Genomic DNA, 18,525 nt, shown 5'->3' with positions numbered 1-18,525 from the left:
GTCGCTACGCTACGTGGACAAACAATTACAAAGGAGTTAAAATGGAACATAGATTGATGATTAAAAAACACTAAACAAAGGGTAGATAGCTTTTTGTCGTGGCATGTAGAAGGGTAGAGCACGGTGGAGCAGTGGCGGCAGGCAGCAATAGTGACGTAGATGGGAGGAACATGGGCTCAAATGGGTTCTTTTAAAAGTAATATATCTGGGGGAGGAAAGAGGGTTATCAAAGGAAAACTCATGATTGGGCGTGGTGGTGGCGCATAGCGGAGCAAATCACAACTGAGGGAGGGAAAGGGTCAGACGATGCTGCTGGCAGTGGGGAGGCCCGCCGTGGCACACGGGGATGATACAGGTCACAGGCTCTGAAGGAGGAAGGAAGAAAAAGAAGAAGAAGGAAGAAAAAAAAAGGAAATAAAAGAGAGGGGTGCGGTGCTAGGGGAAGAAAAAAGAAAACTTAGGGTTTTCACTCGCAAGACGAAACGGCGTCGTTCCATGGGGATTTGCACTTCCCAACCTTTAAACGATGTCGTTTTGAGAGAAGAGGGCTGAGCTCCCAGCTAGCCCATGGGCTAGGCACAAAACTCCCCTCTTTCAGGCCTAAAATCATGGCCCACAGTATCTACACAATGCAAAAACCCACAACCATCCAAAAGGGTTCATAAAAAAAAACCTTAAAAAAATAGAATAAAACACAATAAAATAAAATTAACTAAAATAACTTAAGATAAATTAGAGTAAAATAACACACTAAATTTTTGGGGTCTCACATTAAGTAGTTTGATTGTTATATCCCTATCCACCAAAGAACTAGAAGGACATATTCCAACTACAATAGGAAAATTGTTGATGATACGAGGTGTTTACCTTGGATCAAATAGACTATGAGGTGCCATCCCATCAAATCATTCTTATTTAGGAAGGTTGGCTGAATTATATATATTTACCAAGCTTTGAGTTCTTAGATCTTTCGTGTAACAATTTATCTAGAAAGATTCTCAAGTCTTTAGATGCACTTTTCCATCTGAAGTAACTAAATGTCTCTTTCAACTAACTACGAGGAGAACCGCCTATAGGAGGGCCATTTGTACACTTCTCAGCCATTTCATTTTAGTCAAATGATGCACAATGTGGTGTTCCTCAACTAGAACTTCCCCATGTGAAAAATGTGCTAAAGTATATGTTACCTATAATTGGGTTAGCAATACGTAAAACCACCATTGTGTTGGCTTGGAAAATATGCAAAAAGGGTTCCTAAATTTCCATTTCAAATTTATTTGTATCCTCTTGCTATATGGAAAAGAACTACGCGCGCACCGAGCACTTACTAAAGCAATAGAAGGATTCATTTTACAAAAATTGTTTGGTGAAGGAAGCTTTGGGCTAGTTTATAAAGGAACACTTTCAGATGGTATGAATATTGCAATAAAAGTGTTCAACATGCAAGTAAAAGGGGCATTTAAGGATTTTGATATAGTGTGCAAGGTATTGCAGAACATTCATCATTGAAATCTTGTCAAAATTATAAGCATTTGAAGTAACATATATAGACTTCAAAGCCCTTGTATTGGACAACATTCCAAATATAGGAACTTAGAAAAGTGGTTATACTCTCAAGATCATTACTTGAGTATCTTACAAAGGCTAAATGTAATGATTGATGTGGCATCAACATTTGAATATATTCATAATTATGGTTATTCAAGAGCTATTGTTAAATGTGACTTGAAGCCTATAAATGTTTTATTATATGGAAGATATGGTTGTAGGTTTTGCTGATTTTGTCATGGTGAAGCTCTTAAGTGATGGGATTCCATAATAAGAACCATGTGTACGCCCCATACCCGGGTGGGTTGGAGAATTACTACATGTCACTTATAAACATGTCTCCCAACACATCTAAAAACCTCCAAATACGTCATAAGCAAAACCAATCTCATATCTTCTAAATAAACACACTACAAACTCCACAAAGTCTTTACTGCAATAATAATAAATCAAGGGGTCCACAATCTCCCGGTAGTGATAACATATCAAACTGATAAAACCATAGGTCCTACTAAACCAAAACATAATTAAATCTTAACGTAATAAACTAATACATCTTAAGTCTCAATGAATCTAAATAACATAAAGAACTTCAAATACTTAAGTCAAACCCTTCTTCTAACAATGGTATCCTTAGGTACTCGACCTTTTATCTATATCTAGTCAAGCTCCAATTTCTATTCCTGACCCCCAACTGGGTCATCAATATCATCTGAAAAATAATGAAGATAGGGGGTGAGTTGTCAATAACTCAGTAAGCATAAAACCTATACTAGTGTGTAAACATGAGCCATTTTTAAAAAGTTTGATATGCAGAAGTAAAACATTTTATTTTCATATGCACATCTCAAAAGGTACTATCAGAAAATCAGAGCGACATTTCAATCTTTTCATATTCATAAACCATTTTCATATTCAAGAACACTTTGGCATAACATAACTGAACATATTCATCTTATCATATCATATCATATCATATCATATACTATATTTAACCCCTGTGGTAGAGTTGTGCTATCCCCAGTGGCCAAACCAGACAGTATCATATTGTGAAACTTCCCATTTTTCATTCTCGGAGCCCTGAGTTTGTACACAGGAAAGAACACATAAAAGACCACTTTGTTTCCAAAGTGGGTGCACTCATATCATATCATGTTGGTACTAACCATTTCACATGAACCAGTATACTCATATCAGAACCATATTCAGAATTAGAATCAAAATAGATAAGTATGCCAAAGGTTTTTCATATCCATATCATATCAAACCCCATGCATATCATTTTCATATGATCAATAACAGATCCAAAACATTTCATATCACATATATAAAAATCTCAATTTTCATATTCCCTCTTTTTTACATTTCAGAAACATATCAAATATTGCTCATGTCCACACTATTCATGTCAAAAACTATTTTTCTCTTTCATATAGATTTTCATGAGAAAATGCAAAACACATATACTGAGGTTGTTTTCGCATTTTCTTTTAAAACATATAATGCACATTTTACAAACCAACCTCAGTTTATTTTCCTTTTTTTATGCAAATCTAGTATAGGAATCCCGCTTACTTGACTCTTGTATTGTATTATCTATGCCTTAAAAATGATCTCTATCAGTCTTGTCACCTATTCATAAAATAAAATATATAAACTAAGTATTAAAGACCAACAACACAGTTTCGATCTAAAAATTAAGACCCAAATTCTAAACCATATATCAGCAAAATAACTCACTTACACATCCAAATAATAATCTGGACAGCCCACACTTCAACCCAACATGCCATATATCATCAATATTGGCCTATACACCCACCAAAACCAACGTCAACCACACTTTGTCACACGCAACCAACCATAAAAACAGTCTTGACTGTCAATATCAACTCGGACCGCAACTTATAACCCACAAGAAAATTATGTCAATTCAATTGTCTATATAAACACTCAGAACAACCATCAACAACGTCGAACAGTTACAAAACTCCTCCCACACAACCACATCAAACCCAATAGACACCCTTTATAATTCTTCTTCAACAACAAAATACCATCAGGTTACAAAGCTCTCAAATTCGATTATAAACAACATAAATTTTCAAACGATCATAACAATAAAAGCCACTAATTTACACCATGAAAAAATGTAAAACGACACTCGGTTTCCTTACCCGTTTGACAGAGCTCGGCGTCAACACCACGACAAAGAGATTAACCACTTCGCAGATGGGAGAGAACAAGAGAGAAGCGAGATTGGGTGAGCGTTTAAAGGCCAACCAACCAGTAAGGGAGAAAACGCAGCAACACCACTTGGAAAAACCCAATGCAGGCAACGCATTGAAACAGAGAATAAAATGAAGTAAAACTAATAAAATGGAAAGGCGTCAACTTGAGAGAGAAAGAGAGAGATACCTAAAGACGAAGACACTGCGCAGGAAGGAGAGAAACACTACTCTGCAGCAATAGAGGGACGCGAGAGAGAGAGGCATCTGGGAGTGGGGAAACAAGAAAAACCGAAAGAGAAAGAGAGGGAGAAAGAATCGGGAGGAAGTTGAGGAAGAAGGAGAACTTACCCCAAATGGCACCGTTTCAAGCTCTCCAAGAAAAGGCTAGGCCTTTGCGCACGGGTCTGGGCCTCACATCGCTGGGCCTTACACCATGACTCTTTCAACTTTTGGGTATATGACACCAGGTACTTTTGTAGATGTGATACTCTTAACTTCGTATATTCATCATTCTACTATTTGTACACAATTAAGGATATTGATATTGTATTTTTGTCATTTTCTATTTCAAAATTTTGGTTGACTATTAGGAAATATGAAAGCAAGTGCTCACAAGAGGTTGTAACATGACGTCTTGAGTATGGATCAAAAGGAATTATTTCTACAAGAAGCGATGTGTATAGTTATGGCATCTTACTAATGGAAACTTTCACAATAAAGAAACCTATAGATGACATTTTTACTGGAGAAATGAGCTTAAAGCATTGGGTAGAGTCATTACCCATTTCGGCAATGGACATCATTGATGCCAGTTAATTTATTAGAAAACAAAAGATCAGATTATTCTGCCATGGAGGAGTTGATGTCTTCAGTTATGAGATTGGCTTTAGATTGTTGTGCGAAATTACCTGAGCAAAGAGTTAATATGAAAGATGTGGCTGCCATACTCAACAAGATCAAGTTAAAGTCATTACGAGACATAGAAGGATGCTAACGTGACTGGTGAGTGTCAAGTTTGCTTACATGCATCTCTTTCATGCTTGTCCATTTCTTAATGATAAAACAGCTGAAAAGGAGACATGTATTAAGCCGCAGCTTTGTTATTATACCAACCCTCTTCTGTTCTAAATATTCTTCACCATAGTTCAATTATTTCAATAACTGTATGACAGCAGAGCCTCCATGATCATTGATGAGTAGGAAATCACGCATGGAGTAATTTAGGAAAGTCTGTTAATACTTTTTAATGTATACGTTACACTAGATAGTTGTCCATACGTTAGCTTTTTATTGTAATTAGTAGATACCTTGTATAGCTACACTATGTATCTATTATAAAAGGAAATACAATGATACCTCTAATCTCATCCCGTGAGATAGAGTTTCTCAGAAAGTCTTCACTGTATAGATAGATATATAATATAGTACCATGTCATACTCTCGAGAAAAGTAAAATAAGTGATCATTGGCCATTGGCAATAAAGTTATAACTTCTGGGCTTCTCTTAATAACAAAATTATATATTATTTTCTTGATTCCACATAGCAAGCTAGCTGCACATATGTTTATCTTTATATTTTCTGTTATAATGAAATAGCAGATGTTCCTTAGCTCTATGGATTGCTGAAGCAAATAGTCACTAATTTATTACAACAAACATTTTGCACGAGGGAGAAAATATTTTGCGACCATTACGGAGTATCAAGATAATGTGGATCATAAAGATCCTGGGCAGATGTAGAAGAAGTTCCCGTCCATGTTGCACATAACGAACGATTACGGCTCTCGGCTCCAATTGAGTCCATCGATTCATGCTGGATCTGATCGAACTTCTCTCTTAAAGCTTTAAACTTGAATTCGTCTCCATATACGCTTGGATCCATAATAACTTCATTAACAGCTGTTTGGCCTTCGAGCATGCTTACTACTGCAGACATTGTGGGTCTAAGAGCTGGAGATGGATTTGTACATAGTAAAGCTACTTTGATCATTCTAATTGCCTCCTCCTTGTTGAACTCAAAGCCTAACTTTGGATCTACCAGCTCCAATAGATTTCCCTTTTGTTGCAGAACAAGAGCCTGAAATATGCACACATGAAATGATGGAAATTATATCTTAGCAAATCAATAGACGAGAATTATGACGTAGCCAATTGTACACAACATATTGTTTCAATCTTGTTTAGTTGGTTTTGAACCAATAGATCATCATCAAGATGACCAGTTTTGGTGCAAGACATGACAACTGATAAATCTTACCCAGTCAAGAAGACAAACATAACTTTCATTTGGTCGAAATTTCATGTTGCTCTTCCCCGCAACAATTTCCAACGAAACAACCCCAAAACTATAGACATCTGCTTTATATGTTAAATAACCCCATAATGCATATTCTGGTGCCATGTATCCTCTGCGTGAAAAAGATAATTGCATTATTATGATTAATATTTCGTAGTATATATGAATTAGTTCTGATCTTAACAAAACCCAACATCTACATAAAGGTATTTACGAAATCACAATGTTTCTTTTTCTATTTAGAATGCAATTATGCAAACAGTAAGGCAGTGAGAATGGAGTGGAATATTCATTATACATATGAGAGAGACAAAACTTTGTTGTTGGTGGAATGCTAATAACTATCACAAGTTGTCAGGGCATCTGGCTGAATTTCAATTTGTTGTGGGGGATTTTGTTAGATTTCTAGAATTTCTTGTTCCCTTAAATGGTAATAACCACAACTTAGGAAATCAGATATGATAATAGAATATTTGAACACAAGCTTTTATTATTCAGTCATTCAAGTATACAGAGTCAACGTTTTGGGGTAGGATTCATGTTAATGGTTAAATAGACAACTCTCTCTCTCTCTCTCTCTCTATTAGAAGATTGCTTGAATATGTTTTATGTCAAGACTTCTCGCAATCAATCATGAATACGAATTGATAATTCCTATAGCTATAAATTTCTCTTCAAGAAAGCTTGTGTTGCAAATATAGACAACTAACACATTAAAGTCTCAACCAAATACAAAGTCTTAGAGTTTCTATAGCACTTTCCATATATAATAAGAACATCTCTAATATGCATAACCTTTAAATACATGGAGATCAGCATTTGTTCCTGTTTCTCTCCTAGTTAATCACTTGGGTGGAAAAAATAGGAATGCCATAATAGAACTAAAATATGCTACAAATTGAAGGATAGAAGAAAAGATATAGCTTACATGGTTCCAGCAACTCGAGTGCTGATATGGGTGTTTTCCACTTCATCGAGCTTGGCCAAACCAAAGTCAGAAATCTTTGGGTTAAGCTTCGAATCCAATAGCACATTTGTAGTTTTAATGTCTCTGTGAACAATTCTCAGTGTTGATTCCTCATGCAAGAAAGCTAGGCCTCTTGCAATGCCAACGCATATTTTTTGCCTTGTAGGCCAGTCCAATTTTAATTGGTATTGCTCTGGACCTGCATTTTTTTGTAGAAAGTCGAATGGGGGAGTTCATGATCAACTTCGTTCTTAACATAAAGCCATCTGCAATGTTAGGTTCCTATCCTTATTTGACAGAACATACTAAATAAAAACATTAAGCATACCGAACAAAGGACGAGCCAGACTATTGTTTTCCATGTATTCATACACCAAGAACAGTTGATTTCCTTCCACACAAGCTCCATACAATCTAACAACATTCGGGTGTTGTAAACTAGATATCATGCCTATCTCATTCACAAATTCACGATTTCCTTGACTTGATTTTGAAGAAAGTTTCTTAACTGCAATTATGGTACCATCTAATAATATACCCTGCATTTCAGAAGAAAAAAATATGCATATTTAAGTATGCACTTGAGAATATACTTAGATATGTCTTTAGCTATTTATCATGGATAGGTAAGAAATTTTTTATAAAAAACCTAAATACATGAAGAATTACGTTTTTGAATACCTTGTATACAGATCCAAAACCACCTTCCCCAATCATGTTTAAAGCATCAAAGTTGTTAGTGGCAGCTTTGATTTGTCTGTAAGTGAAAAAACCTGTTTGCAGATCGAATCCTCTCAAGTCTGTGAAAGGAATGAAAAAGGTGAGGCTAGTGATAAAATTGTATCTTATAAATGAGTGTAATGATATTTCATTTCTATATATTTTGTGCCTCCTGACTAATTAGACGACATAATTAGAGAGAATGAGACCAAACACATGCAACGCAATGGCACCGTACGTACTCTAGATGATGATCAGCTTTTTAAACCCCATGTTGTTTCATAATATTTATTACATCGTGCTCAACAATCACAATTATGCACAAATTCAAAAGCCAGGATGTAAAAGGAATTGAGACTCTTTGAATTCTCAGCCTGAATTTGAACAGTTATAGAAAATGCAGAACGTGTGAGTTCAACATTCATTATTGCCCACGTGGGTTAATTTCCTAGGCTAGCATAAATATCCACCCTCATTGATAGAGCGGACAAACTTGTCACTTTCTATCCGCCCAGCATCAATATCAAAACCCAAAAAGTTTAAAAGTCTCCAAAATTCAAACAAGAAAATCAACACCCAGAAACTCAGGGTCTCTGTTTGCTTGAAACAGAGACCTTTCTTTGTTCTTCTATTCAAGATTAGTTCGGTTCTAATCAAATCAAGGCAAAAAATCTGTTACACGCTTTTCCTACACAAAAAAAATAAAAATAAAAATAAACAATTCAACTTTTCAAATCCAAAACAAAAATAATGTTAAAAAATATATATTTTAAAAATATTTTATTTAACTTTTAATTTTAATTTCAACTTATCTGATCTGCGAAAACAAACGTGGCATTAACTATTATAAATTAATGGTGGTAGCCCACTCCAATTCATGAGAACTATTATTCATTATATCCTTTACTAATCTTCAAATTATTTGATATCATATGAGGAGACGATGGGAGGATGATAATTACGAGAATTGTGAATAATATTTTTTACTCAAATTTATGAAGAAAACTTCATATGAATACATGAGCCCTTGCAAAATCGCTGTACAAGTACGACTCAACTCAATTCATTCAATTTTACATTAGTTGAAGAAGAAAACAAAGTAATAAAAAACTTATCTAATTTCTATCTAACAAGCACGTATGACTATTGATTACCTTTTTCCCTCGATATCCTGCTTCCTATGCAGCCTTTCCAGCAGAGAATGCCTAAAATGAGTAATAGCGCCAACACTAAAGCTCCAGTCACAATGAATATTGTGGTTTGGCCATTATCAGGGGGATTATCTGCAGAATTGAACAAATAGGCCAGCTGATGATTATCCACTATTATATCAACTGTGAGTTTATTTATTAATCTTTAGTTTTGTCATCAATCTAATTAGAAGTGTACGAGGAGCAAGTTGGACAGTAAAATTAAGATTGTCGTCATGAGATATGTATATATATTACAACCACGGGGATTATTACCATTTTCTATAGAGAGAGCCGATATGAGAGGACCATATGTTCCATTTGTTGGGGCATCTGTTGTCCCCTTGCCAGCCCAATGAAAGCGGATATGTAAGACTTTGTTACTCACAACTGCTTTAACTTTCTTAACTAAAGCTTTGTCGACCCCTCCTGTAGTATTTTCGATATCAAAATCCTTCAACTCCAGTTTATCCTGAAACAATTAATTAAACTCGATAAATCTGGGACGTTATATATATATAAATGTATGTACGTATATTGTGTGTGTGCATGCCAGCAAAACAAATATATTGAATATTTAAATTTAGTACCTGTATATAAACATCAAATATACGTCTTCCAAGACTTCGAAAAGATCTGTTTCCTCTTATTATTATCTCTGCAAAGTGTAGTGTGACGGTATAATTTCCATTTGCCAAGCAACGCGCATAATATGTGAGAGAGAGAGGAGAGAGGCGTGCGCTTGTGTATAATTCAGGGCTGTTCATTCTGTGTATTGACGTATTATTTGCCATGTATGCCATCGAGTTGCTCATCATGTTAACATCCCAGAAGTTTCCAGTGGAACTGATTCCCCAGTTCTGATGATCTCTGGTGGGATCAAAGTATGCCGCACCTGCAGGTTGGTCCTGATCTGCTTCGTATTTTATGTCTCCAATACTGACTTCGTTTCCACCGCAATTTATATGCACTGAATAACAGTCTACACATAAACAACAATCTTTTAATTTAGTAATTTCGGATATATAGAGCCAAACATCATTTATTCATTGTTAGATACAAGCTCTTAGATGCTGTGCAAGTTCAAACCCAAACCCGGAATTAGAAAATGATATGTTCAAGTTCAGGACATGTCTATAACTGGCATTACTCTAAAGAGGAAAGCGTGATTGGATTAAAGTATAGGTATAATCAAAATCTGACTGTGTTGGAGTTAAAATGAAAATGAAGAGCAAAAAACAGAGAAAATGAAGGGAAAACTCAATCCTCTAATCTGTAGGATTGATTCTAGAAATTCCTTGTCCTTTAAACTTCTTGGTTACAGACTATATAGTCACACAGATACACACAAGGCATTAAATGGGAATATGAGTCCCGATACATGTAAATCAAATATAACAAGCTAAATATAGCAAAGCATAAAACAGAACATGCATAGCAGTCATTATGAAAATTACATGAACTTTAATAGACTGTAAGATAATATAATTACCTTTTGAACAACGAGGGTACTTTGGGCACTCGCCAACTGATCTATATTTGGGTTACACAGCACAAGAAATTAGGAGCGTGAGCTCATGAAAAATTATAACGGAAACGGGAAAAAGTTTGGCAAAATCATAGTAAAATTAGAAAATCAGGATGGTTAATATTATTGTAATTAAGTTGACAATTAGAAGCTTACGAGTCCTGTCCAGAGAAGCTTTCAAACAAATTTCTGATGAAGCAAGAAACTATAGCTTGTTAGTTTTAGAAAACCTAGAAATCTCTCAAAATCACAAGTACGCAGTACTGATTAAAAATGGCGAAATTTTCCTCACAGCGTTTCTCGACAAGATGGAATAGAACTCTCTGAGAAGTTATTGTAAGAAAGATCCAGTTCACTGCAAATGGGCGCACGTAGTTTTCATTAATAACCTTTTTGAGATAAAAATTATTAAAGTTTAAGAAATAAAGTCATGCAACTTGGAAGTAGAATTTAAGATGAATTTGTGTACTGGTGATGATCACTTCGTTTGATCCAGTCCGGAAGTGTTCCGCTGAGTAAGTTGCTTGTCAGAAACCTGTTCAAATAGCAAGATAATCTTACGTACTCTGGTTAAACGCAGTGAATTGATCAGGATCGAAATCTATATAGCACTGAATTTTTCATGCATGCAGTTACCAATAATTCAACATCAAGATTTATAATCATTACCAAATGAAAAATACTCAAGAGGGAATTTTTTTTTTTTATGAAAATAAACGTAAAATGGGATACACAAATTAAACAGGGTGGACTACTTATAATATGCCTCTGCATGCCTCATCCCATGAATTAATATATATACATAATGATTTTATAGTTATTTCAACTGCAAGATCATCAACAGATAGATGGAAGGCTATAGTAGTTGTAGATAGATCATAAGGGTCTGTTTGGTTAGAGTAAAGAAAAAATATATTCATCATCTCTTTTTTTATCATCATTTTATCATCCCATAATATGACATTAGATGATAGGTTCACAAGTAAAATATAATAAATAATCTCCAATCATTTAATACTATATCTTGGAATGATAAGATGATAATAAAAATTGAGATGATCAGTAGCATTACTATAAAGTAAAATCTCTAGCTTGCATCCTTTCTGACGTGCATGACACAGATCAAAACTTCTCCGAAATATCTGTGTCCCTTTGTGTACGTGTTTAATTCGACTTAGTACGTACTTGTTCATTATTTATTTAAGTTTTTCTGAAATATTGCTAGATTTAGGGGATGTTTTGTAATATTTTTCACGTCATCTCATTCTCAAATATCATTAAAACACAAAAACTTTTAAAATATAATATTAAAAAATTATATTTTAAAAATATTTTTACTTCATAATAGTTTTATTCAACTTTTTCTCTCATTTTTTCAAAATTCCTTATAACATCATGACTCAAATTATTTTACTACTATTCACAAAGCATTCAACTATTATTCACAAATTTTTCATCTCATTGCATAATTCCTCAAGTATCCCGGCCTTGGTATTTTGAATGATCAAGACATACGTACATGTGTTGCAACATTGTTTGATCTCCTTCATCAATATCAAACTCTGGAACATTTCCTTCCAATCTATTGAAGCTCAGATCTCTGCAGGGATATAAGGTAAAGTTTAATTGTACTAATAAAAGAAGAATAAAATTGCATAGAGATTAATTTGGTAAACCTTATAAGCAGACGTAAATGTCAAACTTTTAAAGCTAGAATCACGAAGACAAAATGTATATACAAGGAAAATGGACTTTTCTTTCCTATGAAAAAAATATTGCTGAGACAACATCTTAACAATATTGCTGAGGGAAAAAATTAAAAAATAAAAGCAGGGTATGTGGCTGCTCAATATATATATATATATATATATATATATATATATATATTTATATATTTAAAAAAAAAAGAAAAAAAAAAAGATAAATACTAATGATCTGGAAGAAAGAAATAAAGACACAATATAACTTCAAGTACGTACAGCTAATTATGAGGGAAGGAAAATATATCGCGAAGTTCCTGGAATTAATATAAAGCTAGAAATTGGCACAGGTCATGGGATGTTGCCGATGAAATCAGAAATTGTAGAGTGAATTAAAAAGTAAAGCCTCGAATTCGTCTGGTGTCCTTGTGCTATTTTCAGAAGTACATGACCTTATAACGTTTCAGAGATCTCAAATCCAGAAAAGAATGCAGAGAGAAATCTTTATTCAAAGAGTAAAACAACAATCCCAATAAGAAGAAAAAATGTAGAACTTATACAGAGTTTCGAGTTGTGGCATTGATTCTGATAATATGTATGGCGGAATTTGTCCAGAAAGATTGCAGCTCCTTAACATCCTGCAACGTTGAAGAACATCATCTAAGCATAAATGACTTTGTATTGCTGCAGTTCTTAAAATTTTATGGTATAAGATGACTTACAATCTATTCATGTTTGTCATGCTTGTTAAGTTCGGAAATATAGAACCCTCACCAAGTAAGTCACTAATTCTTCTGCACAAAATTTCATCATCCACGACTGTTATTGTCTATAAATCTTATTAATTTGAATACAAAGGAAGCTGATATCATGCATATAGATTTTACAACTCTTAGACCATAGAACTTACAGCTCAGTTAAATCACTCAAGACAGAAATGCTTGGAGGAATAGGCCCCGCGAGACCACTAGCTTGGATCTCTCTATAATTTATAAGAGCATAATTGTCTTTTGTTAGATTTCATTAAAATATTCTACTAGAAGACATGATTTAAATGATATTATTTGGAAAAAGAAAATACATACAATTTCTGAAGCTTTTTCCAACTATTGAAAAAATCAGGTATTCTTCCCGTGAAGTTGTTACTGCTAATCCTACTGCATTTGGTCAACGCAGAAACAAGATTAATGGGTAACATAGAAACATGAATTTTTCCAAAAATAAAACATATAAAATTAGTATCAGAATACAAATGGCTTACAACCACTCACAGTTCAGTTAAGTTTGTGAGATAAGTGAGATCGACCGGCAACTCTCCAGTGAGGAAGTTGGCACTGAGAATACTGCAGCCACCAAATGGGAAGTTCAGACCAATTCAAGATAGTGGTATTTGTATATATAAATCACAGAAGATTCATAAATGAATCATCGAACGAGAGGATAGGTGAAAATACTGACAGATTCTCCAAGTTAACCAACTTTCCAATCTCAGGGGGAACAGTTCCAGAAAACTGATTGTTCTCTACGTTCCTGAAAATATATTTAGTCTTCGTCAAATTGAAAGCCGGGAAAAAAGAAAAAGAAAAAAGAAATCAGTCAATTTTCCAAAATAAAAGAGCATACAAATATCTAAGAGTGGTAATTTTTCCCAGGTAGCTCGGAATTCTTCCCGATAACTTGTTTACAGAAGTGGACCTGTACAGTAGCCAATATTTAAATTCAACTAGAATGAGCATTTATTTATATAGTGATTAATGTACTATAATGTGTTATATTAAAACCCCAATAAAATACACGTACATATGTTCCAACATCATTAGAGAAGTCCATTGGGATGGAATTGTACCAGTCAGATAGTTTCGAGACAAATCACTGGAACCATGAGGAAAGTGTGCATGCAATTAGATTTGAACTTTTTAAATCTTTTTGTTTTATCAGATACTAGCAATAAGTACTAGTAATTATTAATTTGTTGGTTACTCTACTTACATCATCTTTATGTGAGGCAGCTTTGCCAGGGATGTTGGAAGCACACCAGACAGATCCTGCCCTTCAAGATATCTGTATGACAAGGATAGTAAGGCAAAGGATTATGTAATCCGTTTAGTCATACGTTTTTCAGGATGTTTCGGATAATATTCTCCTAGAATATAAGGAAAAACCTAGAGGCATGCTGCATTAATGTTCAACAACATTGTTGTTTATAAACGTACGGACTCAACAAAACAGCTAGCTAGGCAATTGCAAGATGCCAAGATGAAAGAAGAAACAGTTCTATTGTGCTCTAACTTATAACTAATAGCATTTGCATGCAGCTCATGATCTGTAGACTGTATAGAATCATAGATAACGAATTGAATACCAGGTCCCACAACGGAAATATCAATGATCAATTAAGGAACTGTTCTGATCAATTTAAGAGACTTTATGAGATGTGTCAGATATTCCAGGGTGCAGGTTCTTTATCGGACTTTGAAAGTCATTTTTCAATAACTCACAAGCTTGGAAAAGATCGATTCAGACGGCACAGGTCATTCCGAATAGTTGTAATGGACCTGCGACATCATAATCCATTAATGTTTAATTCATTCTATGGATTTATATTAAGGGAGGTGATGCCATTTGTTTCGAAGAACATTAGCAAGTTTTTTATTCCAAAATTTAGAGACGTTTTAAGTATAATATAAGCAATTTCTACTTTTGTATTAAGAAAGTTTAATTTATCCAAAAAATTTCACTATCAAGATACAAGGGATCATCAATGAAAGATAGGTTTCGTACAGTCCAACAACGTGACATACAGCACCAGGGTATGCACAATTGCATTCTATAGAATTCTTGTACGTTCTTGGCTCCAATTTCTGATTTGGTGTTGCCCAACTTGTGTCATTACTGCATGGGTCTACATGGAAATTCCAGTCCTTCTTCCCCAGCTCTGCGGCTATTTCTTTAAGGGCTTCAACTGCAAAAATACGCCAAATTAGTTCGTTATATATGGAAGAATGACAAAGGACACATCTCTTTTATATATAACTTTATCTAAATTTGCTGCCAAATATTTTTCCTGATTATGGGATATATAGGTCGAAAAAATTCATGAGTTAACCCATCTGATCAATGGAAGAACGAAAAAAATGTCTCAAAATATAGGGGCCGGTGACCCTTCTGATCCCCATGCATATAAAAAAGGCCTAAATTAAGCTGTTAAGAACTTTATCAAACAGTTCAGAAAATCGATAGTTTTCAAAACAAAATAATCAGTTATAATCCAGGCATGAAGTGTTACCTTCATCATCAGGAAGCGGCCTTTGTGCCTTGACATTGATTACTCCCATGCAAAGAAGCAATATGAGCGTTTTAAGAGTGAAGATGATCGACGTTGGTACTTTGTGAGTTTGTAGAACCATTTTTCCCTGTACCCACTTCCTGTACGTTGTGTGCCTCGACGTGGTCTATATTACATTATATATATCTTCTGGGAGTTCTTTTATTTGTTGTGCCGCTAAGATTTAAATATAGTTCATGTTCCCATATGCATGCATGCTTTCATGGAGAAATCAGTCATATCCTTTTCCGAATTGAATTGGTAATTAACGTACGTCATTGGATCGAAAAATTATGGCCGACAGATAACCATCTTCATCAAGATGCTACAAATAACCACCTTCATAAATGCACAATTAATTGGGACAGTACCAGGAATTAATATTCTTGTTTGGATGCATGCATGTTTACTGATACATAGAAGACCTTGACTTTACAAAGGTTGACGATCAATTTCATTTTGTGAAAATTTATTTATATTTCATGGCATTCTCCCGATCGAGTTCTAATCCCACTATAAATGTTCAGTACTACGAGATGCTGATCGTTTGAATAATCTTGACAAAAATTATTTGACGGTTCACCTACATATATATATATATATATATAGGAATTATGAGAATATATAAAAATATTTTTAATATCTTAATTATAATTTGCTCCTTTTTATATAAATTTCTAGTTCTGCTATATATGTCCACTAAAAGATCGGTATAATGGGACAGGTCCAAGAATTGCAAGCTCACTAATTTGTGAGATGATGAGAGCAAAATTCAGAGTCTGGACGATCCATCCATGATCACCACGTAACATCATCACGACTTTTGAAGGGGAGAGCTGGCCTATAAAATATTTTTGGAAAGAAAATCTTCAGATTTATTATTATTTTTTTTTACAGTGACCAAAAAAGCCGACGGCCAATAGATTTCTTTTTTTTTTTGGACATGTCCTCATTGACTAGAGGGTCTACAAATCAAGGGTATTGGAATAAGTACTGGTCCTTATGAATGTTACAAAATGCATGGATACGACAAAGTTAATGCCGCTTGTATATTACTCTTGGCTCTCGTACAAACCCCATTGGCATATGATCAACAACCTTATCATCATCTAATTAAGAACCACACATGCACAATTTGTCATTACTAGAGCAAGATTTTTTGTTTATAATTTTATGACTCAAAATTTTAAAAAACTTCGAAGAGATTCACTACCAAAAAAAAAAAAATTGACATTTTGGACAGATTATTTAAGATGAGAATGATAATTTGGAACAAAAATAGACTCATTTTAGCAGGAAATAATCATTTTCCCAGGAAATAGCTAGCAACAAATAAACAGTTTTCTTGTAGTGATTAGACAATACGTAGCTTATGGCAATATTTTGGATATTAGTACTCTTGAGTAATATGAATTTCAGCATTATATATTGTGATACCCCATATGATATGGATAAGGGTAGGTAGTGTATGAGATCTTACATTGCTTGGGAAGAAAAAGTTCTTGCTCTTTATAAGATTTCAATGGGGCTCCAATTGTATCATTGACTAATCCTTTTGGAGTATAGGCCATGTGGTTTGGGTCTTCCATTGGGCCGTCCCAAACCACATGGCCTATACTCCAAAAGGATTAGTCAATGATACAATTGGAGCCCCATTGGAACCTTATAAAGAGCAAGAACTTATCATTCCCAAGCAATGTGGGATCCCATATACCATCTACCTTTATCCATATCATATGGGGTATCACATATATAGTATGGTTCACAAACTATATCTAGCTTGATTCAAATTGTAGAAAATATTTTAGAAGCAAATCTCTATTCGCCATAACTTTATTCCAAAATAGAAATTTCTCTACAAACAACTTTTCCAAATGGACCCATTCGATCTGACAATAGTAGAGCATTTCCACAGTATATTAATATCTTCTATGTGTAAGTTAGACTCGACTTGGATGCATTTCTAGAGTGACACTTAGAGCCCCAACATCCTAAATGACAACTTTGAAGGTGTTTTGATTTTTTTCAAAAGGGTTTCCATTTTGGACAAAAATGATAGACCCAGATAAATCCACTAAAGCCCAACATCTGGCAATCTCCAGCCCAAGCCCAAATAAATCTCCACCTCCACCTGTCCATAATGTACTTTTTCGGTAACACTTGGACATCTCTTACGGTGAAAATTGCAAGAATGTGCTTGCATATAATTCCTCTCTTCTCAAATAGTCCACACATACACTTCATCTCGCACTCATCTTCATTGAAGTATGCTTGCAAAGTAACTCATTTGACGCAGTCTTCAACTTGCCTCTAGTCATGAACTTGATATGTTGTAATCACCCATTATGTTTTTATGAAAACACAATGAGAATAGATAATTCCATTATTTCGACCTGTACTTTCTTAAACTTAGAATTTGTGTACACTTTTTGAAATTTCTTCTCCACGGATAAATGGGATATACATTAGATTGTGCAATTAAATGAGTGGAAGTTTGCTACCATCTCATTCTATACTTTCTTCCTCAGTGCATTGTCAAATTGATGAACGAATTCTTTAATAAGGTCCCCGAATGTACAAATCCATCAAAAAAGGATTCATGCTCTCACTCCCCTATGTTGTGACCATCCCGGCCTGCCTAGAATGTACCTTTCAAGTATATAGGAACCCAATAAATTCGCTCACTATAGAGACTTTTGAAGCCATACATCCTCGTGCAAATTGTAAGTATCAAGAAATATCTTTCAAGACTTTTCAAACCTTTCAGAAATCTAACAATTATAAACACATTTGTATTTAGAATGTGAACTAAACTTCTCTGGTAGTTTTCGCATTATGTGCCACAAATTGTATCTGTGTCGGGTGTTTGGAAAAGCTATTGCAATAGGATTTTTCATTGACATGCCTTGATAAATGATGATAGCTTTTTGGAGCTCTACCATCCATGCATTTCAACCAAGTCTCAAATAACCAAACAAAGGTTTTAGTATTTTCACTTGATATCAAACCTAGTCCCAAA

At 34.5% G+C, this 18,525-nt stretch overlaps 1 protein-coding gene across 7 annotated transcripts; it reads right to left on the bottom strand.

Annotated features, from left to right (window-relative positions):
- Positions 1–5,256: 5,256 nt before the first annotated feature.
- Positions 5,257–15,651, bottom strand: LOC109001460 (probable leucine-rich repeat receptor-like serine/threonine-protein kinase At3g14840). 7 transcript variants are annotated; one of them, XM_035689735.1, is made up of 25 exons: positions 15,468–15,651; positions 14,963–15,143; positions 14,680–14,736; positions 14,171–14,242; positions 13,982–14,053; positions 13,805–13,876; positions 13,640–13,711; positions 13,453–13,524; positions 13,267–13,338; positions 13,092–13,163; positions 12,904–12,975; positions 12,742–12,819; positions 12,001–12,081; positions 10,951–11,016; positions 10,774–10,836; positions 10,638–10,670; positions 10,446–10,486; positions 9,544–9,935; positions 9,230–9,425; positions 8,918–9,046; positions 7,725–7,843; positions 7,372–7,582; positions 7,005–7,242; positions 6,038–6,188; positions 5,257–5,857 (listed from the first exon to the last, which is right to left on the bottom strand). In XM_035689735.1, the coding sequence occupies exons 1-25, from the start codon at positions 15,586–15,588 to the stop codon at positions 5,471–5,473; spliced, it is 3,120 nt and encodes a 1,039-aa protein (XP_035545628.1). In that variant the 5' UTR covers positions 15,589–15,651; the 3' UTR covers positions 5,257–5,470. The 7 variants fall into 7 exon arrangements, with proteins under 7 accessions (XP_035545628.1, XP_018834288.1, XP_035545630.1 ...); XM_018978743.2 differs by lacking the exon at positions 14,680–14,736; XM_035689737.1 differs by lacking the exon at positions 15,468–15,651 and having other exon boundaries at positions 14,544–14,736; positions 14,963–15,002.
- Between the last annotated feature and the right edge of the window lie 2,874 nt (positions 15,652–18,525).

The sequence above is a fragment of the Juglans regia genome, chromosome 4 (assembly GCF_001411555.2).
Source record: "Juglans regia cultivar Chandler chromosome 4, Walnut 2.0, whole genome shotgun sequence".
NCBI classification, from domain to species: domain Eukaryota; kingdom Viridiplantae; phylum Streptophyta; class Magnoliopsida; order Fagales; family Juglandaceae; genus Juglans; species Juglans regia.
The sequence above is the reverse complement of the archived record's forward strand: the minus strand, read 5'-3'. Positions and strand labels throughout refer to the sequence as shown.